Here is a 9,879-nt window from a genome sequence, read left to right as displayed (position 1 = left end):
CTTGGAGAAGCATGCCCTCTTGTAAGGAGAATTAGGACAGAGCAACACTCAAACTGGTAAGGCTTTAAGAGCCAACCCTGCTGTTCAGCCCTGCAGTTCCCATGGTGGGGCTGAAGTGGCTGTGTGTGCTGGGTGTAGGTAGCAGCTCCCAGCTCTGACAGGAGCCATCATGTACGTGAGTGAAGTTATTTGCCTCTATGTTTTTAAATCCTGTCACTGAAATAATTTCTAACCATAGCTATTGGAAAAACTTTGTTGATAGATAAATGTTATCTCTGATGTAACTGCTGAAATTTAGCTTGTGAATTTGATTCTCCCATACCTGAGTGAGATATCTGTGTCCCTCTGGTCAGTGATGAAGATTTTGATGATAACACAGGACCTCCTATTTCATGCAATGAATTACATCAGCCTTCAGCTCTTACTTTTCAACATGCTGCTTCTGGTGAAGTTGTCTAGGAATAAAATTCGGCAAAAATACTCAGGTTTTATTATTATTGCAGAATTCTTTTCTTAATGGCTCATGGAAAATGCAGGACAATTTCTGCTACTTTAAATGAAACAGTGAGTCTCCTTTCCTGTAGAACCTCTCTGCGTTGCAAGAGAGAGACACTGGTGGCAAAGAAAGTTACCCAGAAGCTTGTACAGAACAGGAGTTGTGTAATGACATTTTCAAGCCATTAACCTACTTAAAAGGTTTATTTGGAACAAACTCAACACTTGAGTGGATACCGTATTGTGCTGCCAGTTGGCAGCCTGGGCCATGAGAGTGGACTGGTAGAAGCAAATAGCTGTTGTGGAGAAAACACACTCAAACTTTGTGTGAGAGGTCCAGCTTACTTCATTCCCCAGTCTCCTGCTGCTTGACACACAGTGCAGCTGTACTGTAATTTGAGAAGGGACACAGCTGAAATACCACCACTTTCTCCTACCTGTGCTACTAATGAAGTCTATGAACCCAGGTAGAAATACTTCCGCTCTTGTGGAAAGACATGACTATTTGTCTTTGACTCAGCAAATTTCCTTCTCTGTCCTGGAGCTACGCACAAGCTCAGTGCAGTCTCCAGAAGCAGCAGCAATGTAACCAGAGCTCTGCACCTAAAACTCTAGCTGAGAACACAACTGTGTAGTCTTAAGAGTAGGCCCAGAGCTGCCCTGGGAAAGAAGTTATAAAGTGCACAAAATCTTTTCAGTGTAAATGTGTTTGAGAAAACAGGCGGCATCAGTGGAGGAGTTCCATCCTGTCCCATCAACCACAGGAACAGAGTTTGCTTGGACCTCTGCTACAGGTGTGGGAAAGGTGATCTCCATGTGCAGCCAACTGTTGCCCTTTCTTTTGTTGCTGTGAAGCAAAAATTAGCACTTGTAAAACTCTGCCATTTGCACAGTGTCTGTTTGTTTAATGAGTCCTCACAACAGCCCTGTGAGGTAGGCAGTGAGCTGCAAAAAGAGCATACAATGACGTATCCTCGTTTTTCACTAAAGCACCAGCATACTACATATCCCCATTTTACATAAAGCATCAGACCCGTGGAGAGTTGTTCTCAGTCCCATGTCCTGGACAGGGAAATTCAGCAGACTGTAAAACAACCTGTCATGGAGTCCAGGATTGTGACTGTGGACTCCTGCTCAGTAAGGCCTCTGTTTTCACTCATTTCAACATTGGTCCAAGGAAGAATTTAACACTTCACATTGAGTATTCATTTAAATTCTGAAACTACCCAAGGCATGAAATGTCTCAAAATATGCAAGTAATCTGTTAACTTACTGGTCTGATAAGGTATGCCAGAAATCTTGCTAGGAGTATTCAGCAACCTCATATTTACAGCTATAAGCTACTGATTGACATGTATATGCATACACAGAGAACTACACACAATTTACTGCACAATGCTAGCCTACTTCCACAGGATACAGTACAGAGGTTAAACTTTCTTTCTTAAGACATTGCCACCCTGAACATAAAGCAAACTTTTTTTTTTTTTTTTTTAATTTGAAACAAAGTACTCTTTACACAAATCCAGTTCTGAATCAAAAGTCCAAAGTGAAAATAATCCCCATCTCATTCCTGCTAAGTCTGTCTAGAATGCAATATTTCACTGGCATTTGCACTTCAACATGAAGCATGGTTTCCAAGTTAATAACTGTGTACTGATTCTCAAGTACTACATGTAAGAGTTCCTCCTGAGAAGTTAAGAATTGCTTAGAAATATGGTTATTCCTACAAAGAATTTGGAGCCTTTGGACCAGCTTCTGGTGAGTTTGGTGATTTCAAAGCTTCAAATACATGTTAGCCTGGTTTACAAAGATGAGATAGTCCTGCTTCTGTTTCTGCAGTGCAAGAAATGATATAAGCCAATTTACTACCTGATTTCGTGTTGTAATGAAGGAAAACAGTGTTTAGCAGGTTTATTTCCTTTCAGTCTATTACTAAAGCTGCAGGAAATACAGCTCTGTGTGTGTGTGTGTGTTTTCTTTTTTTAAATGTGTCTCTCTAATGAGAGCTACTTATTGGAGAAGGCATTCACTTTCCCCTCCATGGCTGTAGTCTGTGGGAGAGCTCCTAACAAAGTTCTTTGTTAGTGTTTGTAAGACTGGAGATGAGGTTTAATTGAGGGATTTGTGCTGAATGTTCTTTCGCTTTGAGTCTTAGTGCTGCAATGCTTGACGTTTTCCTTTCAACTGCTGCTGGATCACTGAAGGCAGTGAGAACAGGGTCTGACGGGGGTCCAGGAGCTTTCATTAGTACTGAAGCTGTTGTCACGAGAGGATTTAAAGCATTGAGAAACCTGTATTTGAAAGAAGTCAATATTACCCAAATTAAGAATTGTTTTGGGGAACAAATACTTACTGAGTTGCAGCTTCCCCCCACCAAAGTATTAGGAAAACAAAATCCAAAATTTCCAATTACTTCCAAATGTACATTTTTTAGCTTTATTTTGCAGTATTGTGTCTTGCCCTTAAAACCCCCACCCCCAAAACAAAAACCCAAAATCAACACCACCAACAAAAAAAAACCCAAAAAAACAAGCAGGCAGAAAACTTCACCCTAAATAAAAACCCCAAACCCTTTTCAATAAAATGAACAAGAGGTGATCAGACATAGCATGCAGATATCTAAACCAGGAACCATTTGCTTCACCCCTCATGCTAAACCCTTTCTAAACAAACCTTGGACGCTATAGATCTGCCTGTTCTGTGAAGGCAATAAACCACCTCATAAAAAGGCCGATTTATATAGCTGTTTATGCAGACAATTTGTTCAGATCAATTGACTCCATGTGAAAAGAATTTGTCTGTTAATGTAGTACTAAGACACAAGCTCTAATTTCAGCAAGAAATTCAGCAAGCTGTCTTCTAATTTTTAATATATTTGTATATACATATATATAATATATAATGTATTTATATATTTTATATGTAAGTTATTTATACTTGACAGCAAATGAGGGAGAAGGATAGAGCAGCCACACAGGTCACAGCAGTCTCTATGAAGACTAGAGTTCAATGGGACCAAGTAAGTATGCAGTAAGTATATACAATTTTCTTCAAAAAGCAACTACACATAAAGATTTTATTAGCATGACTTAAACCCAAATCTTGCTGTTCCTATTCAAGTGATCCTCACAGGAACTAACCCATTTTAGTAAGTTTATTGAGACCATGTGACTAGCAAAATAATATAAATGCAGCATTTTTAACAGTTTTGATATTTACAAAAAAAGAAAATTATTCTATACCTTCCAAAATGAGGATTTAATATAGGATTTCTGAAGAGAGAAGTCCAGGTAAGGCTGCTGAGGCCAAATGGCCCTAAGGTTGAAGGATTAAAAGCTGGGGACATGGACGGCACAGCCAATGCTGAAAGAGGCATTGACCTCCATGTGTGATCTAAGAGGGGAGAATGACTCAGTGGAACATCCAAAAATAGACCAAGTGGGTGCGTTAAGGAGATTCCCGGAACAGTCCCCAGAATTTCATTTTTTTCACGTTTCCTCCACTTTGCCCTTCTGTTTTGGAACCAGACCTTCAATAAGAAATTATAAAGGTATTAGCTGAACTTACTCTGCAGTTTTTCTTACCAGATACTACAGCATGTAATGATATGGACAGCAAAATAATTACTGTTAAGCCAAACCCCACTTCTTAAATATAAAAGATCTTTTCATAAACGCATTAGTGGGTTTATTACAAAATAAATCACTTTTAAATATTGTAAATTTGACTATTCTCTGACTGAGGTCACATATGTTTTAAAGCCATTGTAATATATTAACCTAACACCTGAAACACAAGAGCAATCATTACAAAATATCATTCTTCCTTTCATATAACCTATTTACTGAATGTTAAATTTCATCAAAGCTGTTCAAGAGGTGGCAATTTTAATACAGTACAAAAATTGTTTTCTAAGAGTTTTAAATAGCATCTACAGCATTTAAAAATCGGATTTTGGGAGACCCAGTGTGCTTTCCTTCAGCCATGCCCTGTGACCATTTTGAGCAGTGTAACTTACCTTCAGGTGCTTAAATGACATGAAGTGTGTTTGGGAGAAAAGCCCTCCACACACACTGGGGTGCTGATCCCCAGACAAGGCTGCAGCACGCCTAAGCCTTGCTGTCTCCAGCCTGATGTTGTTTCTCTCTGTCAGTAACAATTGACTCGTTCAAAGCACTTGCTCTGAGGTTCTTAGGATCCAGCTGAAGAAGTACTACACTAGTCCTTTCATTGCATGCAGTATATTTACACTGGAAAGTCACTGTTCTCCTGGAAGAGGGATTTATACCCCTTGGGTTACGTGTGTAAGACAGAACTGTCCTGCTCACAGGCAGTCAACAGAGGGAGGTGCACTCAGCAGAAAATCAGAACATCAAAATTTTGAAGTTAGTGCTTGAAATTCTTGAGTGTTAAGACTCATTCTTTGGTCTTTCCTCCAGTAATTGTCAGCTTTCAATAGTCAGTTGTCTTATAAAGAAATATCTGAACAGGGGACATGCCAGGCACCTATGGCTGCATGGCAGTGAGGACTGGATACTCCATCAGTATTAGCCCAACACAGGGGTCTGGTAAGGAAAATTACTGGGATCAGATGACTTTAAATGATAGCTAACCAGTTATCCTAAATATTTGTAAGTGGAGCTTAGCTAAGATCTCACAGGAGAAGACCACCAACTCAAAAGTATTTTCTATGAAAAAACCCCCTCCAGCTGAAAACTGTCTCGCACTGAGATATGCAGATACAGCCTTTCCTAAATAAGATAAATGCTGCAAGCGTGTTCATGTCCTTGCTAAATCTTGGCAATGTTCTTCAATCTATTCCTCATAAAGAAGCCTAACACAAAATTAAATATCTGCTTTTCTGCTTTCTCTCTACTAAAGCAAATCCATTTGATTACTCAGACATGCACTTTGACTACAAGATAATTTTTTTTTATATTACAGGTAATTTTGAGCTAAACCCCCAAATTTAATAATCTCTCAGATTTTGTATTTCTCAAACTGGAAGGAAATACCAGCGTATATATCTAATAACTACCATTAGAAAAAAGCTATCTTTCAATTACTTATTAGTACAAACTCATCAGTTCAAGTGATAACAGGAGTAGACCAATGCCTCATACCTTAGACTGACAAGACAAACAGCTTTCAAAATTTACTGCACACATTATAATCATTAACATTCAGATTAGTCATCTTGAACCTTTTGTTAAGCAGTTTCTTTTACTTGTGATAAAAGGCTTAACTTGCCTTTATTCTATTTTTAGACACAGCTGAAGTGACAAACTAACCATAACAGAAACTGCTGTAATAGTCTTAAGATTTTTATGGCTGTAATATCAATGGCAAATTACTCTAGAAAAAAAAGTATTACTTAATACTCAAAAATGAGTTTTAAACCATCATGTTCTGAATTGCATGCTAAATGTTACCCAGATTATATTTGCAATTGCTATTGCTAGCATCATGCATATCGGACAAGAGATTCAGTTATTTTATGAAGGAAAAGTTGACCATGTAAAATTTGGTTGCTTTCCTGCTGTAATTTTCTTTAAGAATGTATCCTATTCAATTGATGTAATACCTAATGATGGTAAAAAGATACATATAAAAAGATGCATAACTGTATCATACTTCTGCTGTAAGTGAATAAGAGAATCATAATGAGAAAATATGACAGATGTCTAGATTAGCTATTTCTGTAAGCCAATGTTTTAAAACTGATGCAGTTTATGGCAATGAAATACCCATGAAACCTTTTACCCCCCTCAAACAAGATAAAAGATTCTGGTAACTTTTTCTTATTTTCTTTCCATCCTAACAATATGAATGAGAAACATGAATGGCAACAACAGATGTAAATGCTATTGAAGAGCAATCCTAGTGTGGGTTCAGGTTATGAAAAGGTTTTGCAGACTCTCTTACTCCTTCTTTCCCAAGATAAGGAATGCTCCATCTCCTTTAGTCTATAAAAGTAAATAGGGGGGGGGGTGTTGGGTGAGGGGCATCTCTTTGAAATGATGATGGAATGAGCATATATTCATGCCAATTTTTTTCATATTTGTTCATTTTCATGTAAGACTCAAAAGGCAAGAGGAGGAACAATGCAGTGGCTGTTACCCATTTCAGCTGGTTGACAGAGGGTTCTCCGTTCTTCCCACAGAAGCAAATCTCCATTTGCAAAACACACTGAGGTGAAGAAATGATCTGGCTGCATTGGGTAAGATTAATTTCTTGAGTTCACACTTGACCGAATAAAGAGATGTCATTTCAATGTCAGCTTGTTTAGCCAGGTACCATGGAAGAGGATTCCAAGTCTTCATTTCACACAGGATGTGTTATAGAGCAGCTATGGGCATGGGCATATGTGGGAAGTATTTGGTAATTACAGTAGTTTAAGTACAGTACATCACTGTTATTCCTACACATCCCCTTCCCTCCAGGCTGAGGCCAGTTTCCCACAGGACAGGAACTGGGGATTGGCTCTGTGCTCTGCAAGTGCACACTATACAACTGTGCTGACTCTGTGCTCCATGCTCAGGAGACTTGTGTTAAGATCTAACATATTAAGGAGGAAAAGAGGTACCAGGAACAGCTCTTTGCTGTTCCTTCCATGCACTGGGGAAGTATCAACTCTGTTAATTTTCTTGTTAATTCTTTTTGGCTCCACCAAACACTAATGTTTTCTTTTAGTTTTGGTTCTGGGGTTTTTTTGGATGAGTCATTTGGAGATGAATTCCTCTTTGCCACGTACCATTGCACCATTCCTTCACAGAGTCTACAGACTATGTACTGCACTAAGGATATTTAACAGTAACAATTAAAGTAACAGCTTTCACCCATGTCTTTTCATTGTTAGATGCCATGTGCAATTGTCAGAGACTGAGGCATGTCAGTGACTAGAGGTTTTAATAATTTGTTTGTGTTAGGAAGAGTGGAGGGTACATAATTTCTCCCACGTCCACAAAACAGAGCTGAAAAGCTCATCTAGGTATTCTTTGAGTCAATATTATAAAGTACCCTTCATACTTGCGATGCCTTTTTTGAAGATGGTGCATATTAAAATAAAAAGCTAAAAAAGTTACAGTTTTACAGAGTGTAACTGGTGTGAACCGTGGCAGATCCAGTGACTGGAGTAATGACAAAGTATACAAACAAGGATCTGGCATTAACAGTATCAAAGCTATGCAGTAGTAAGCAGGACTGTCACACTGAGCAGCTGCACGAGTTCTCAGTCTTTCACAAATAGGCACATACCCAGAGTTGTGCTGGAACAGTCAATATCTGATCTACAGCACAAGCCAAATTTAGTACAATTGTAATTTGCAGCTTATAAGTACTTGAAAGCCTTCACGCCTATTGAAGCTATTTTTTTCCCTATAATTTCTGTATAAAAAGGGATTTCTAGGTTATCATGAGATGCATCTAAAGAAAAGGATTTTTAAGGGATATTGTTAAGCAGGAGTGCATAGAGTCAGGAAAAGTTACTAAGGGCTGTTTGTAAGCAAACAGCAAACTGCAGCCTACAAGTGATTAGTGTCTGTCTAAGTATGCTGAAGGTTTGCAGGCATTGGTGCAATCACAGCCCAGCTGGGCATGAAATTCTCCTGGACAGGACCTGACTGTCATATATGAATGTCAAATTAATCTTCCATTTGTTTTATCCAGTAATTTAGAAGCGTGACTGTTTTATTGAGCTAAGTTAGACCAAGAGAAGGATGTTAACTCTTGCAGCCTCAGTAAATAACTTCGGATACCCGACAGAACCCATAATTTTCTGTAAACAACCTAATTTATTATTTTTTGATCCTGTTTTAAAACTCAGGAGACTGTACCTGCCTTTCGACCCATGAAGGCGGCAGCACAAGCGGGAGAGAAGAGCAACCTGGGAATGTGCCTGAGCCTCCGCTTCCCCGCCACGGAGCAACGCGCCTCTTCCTCCGTCCCTTCAGCACCACCCGCCGCGGACAGGACGCGTGTGCGACACCGCCGCTGTTCCATTCTCTCCCGGCTGAACAAGAGGGAAAACGCGCTATATTCTACCCTCTCTCGCCCATTGTCCCCTCCGGCACTCACCTGAACCCGGGCTTCTGTCAGGTCAAGGCGCAGGGCCAGCTCCTCTCTGCGGGAGAAACACACAGTCAGAGCCGGAGCTTGCCCGCCACGGCCACGCCCGCCCCTCCCGCCGCTACCTGGTGAACACGTCGGGGTAGTGGGACTTGCAGAAGGCGCGCTCCAGCTCCTCCAGCTGGAACGTGCTGAACGTGGTGCGGTACCGCCGCTGCTTCCTCTTCACCGGCCCCGGTGCCTCGGAGCGGGGCGGGCGCTCCTCCGCCGGCGGCTCCTCCGCGGGGCTGCGCGCTCGGCCGGGCCGCGGCGTCTCCGCGCGTTCCGCGCCTGCGGGAGACAACCACGGAGTTACTGGGGCAGGCGGGCGTGGGGCGACCCCGCTGCCCCTCACCGGGCCACCTCTCACCGTGCCACCCTCCCCGCCGCCCCTCACCGTGCCGGCCCGCGGCGGGGCCCCGGCCCAGGATGCTGTCGATGAAGTAGGAGGTGAGGAGGTGCAGGGCCGGCGGGGCGGCGGGGGCCGCGCTCTGCATGGCTGCGGGCAGGGCCCCAGCACCGCGCCGCGCCGCGTTTTATGGGCCCGGCTCCGCGCCCCGGCATTAGCATTTCATTAGTGCGTGGCGTCAAGGCCGGGGGTGGGACGCGCCGTGCCCCGCTCGCAGCGCAGGAGCCGGGCCGCCTCCCCCGGGCGGGCACACAGAGCCGCCCCATCGGGGCTGCCCTGCGGCCGTTCGCTGCCCTGGGGCCGTACCGCCCGCTCCCTTCGCTCCCGCGGGCCCGCGGTAACTTTTTCAAACCTCGCTCGGAGGCGCGGAGCGGCTGCGGTGAAGTTGCGCCGGTGCCCGCGGCGGTGCGGGACAGCCGTGCCCGGCTCCTCGAGAGCTGCGGTTGGGTACGAAGTGGGGGCTGAGAGACCCCGGCTGAGACCCAGGAGTGAGGGAGAAGAGTCACTAGTGTTCACCTTCATTGCTTCTGATGGCCTTACACTTATTAAATTCAGTTTTAAGGCTGACCTTGCAAAGTACTGTGTGCCGGCCAGTGAAGGGAGCGTGCACAAACACGTGGAATACTGAGTTCTTTTTCCTGGCGATCTCTAATTCCACTCGTGCTATAATTCTGTTGTCGGTGCTGTTACAGCAATGGTTCCTCAACAGGAGGGCTGGAAACTGTTTCCTGCACAGGGAGACTTCCAGCAGTTCTGTGATCGTACTGTGGTGTACTGATAGAGACTGACATAAATTAGATGACAGAATTACTTGAGCCAGAGATCTTGATTTTGGAGGATGTGAATGAAATACTGCTTTCCAGAGA

General features: G+C 42.8%; 1 protein-coding gene across 1 annotated transcript; it reads right to left on the bottom strand.

The window, feature by feature from the left end:
- Positions 1-1,491: 1,491 nt before the first annotated feature.
- ESX1 (ESX homeobox 1) lies at positions 1,492-9,101 on the bottom strand. The gene is made up of 5 exons (XM_066338947.1): positions 9,002-9,101; positions 8,691-8,895; positions 8,575-8,620; positions 3,741-4,027; positions 1,492-2,861 (listed from the first exon to the last, which is right to left on the bottom strand). Exons 1-5 carry the CDS (start codon positions 9,099-9,101, stop codon positions 2,564-2,566), a joined length of 936 nt encoding a protein of 311 aa, XP_066195044.1. The 3' UTR covers positions 1,492-2,563.
- Positions 9,102-9,879: the final 778 nt, after the last annotated feature.

Source organism: Sylvia atricapilla, chromosome Z (assembly GCF_009819655.1).
Source record: "Sylvia atricapilla isolate bSylAtr1 chromosome Z, bSylAtr1.pri, whole genome shotgun sequence".
NCBI classification, from domain to species: Eukaryota; Metazoa; Chordata; class Aves; order Passeriformes; family Sylviidae; genus Sylvia; species Sylvia atricapilla.
Note: the sequence above shows the minus strand (reverse complement) of the source record. Positions and strands in the feature narration are given on the sequence as shown.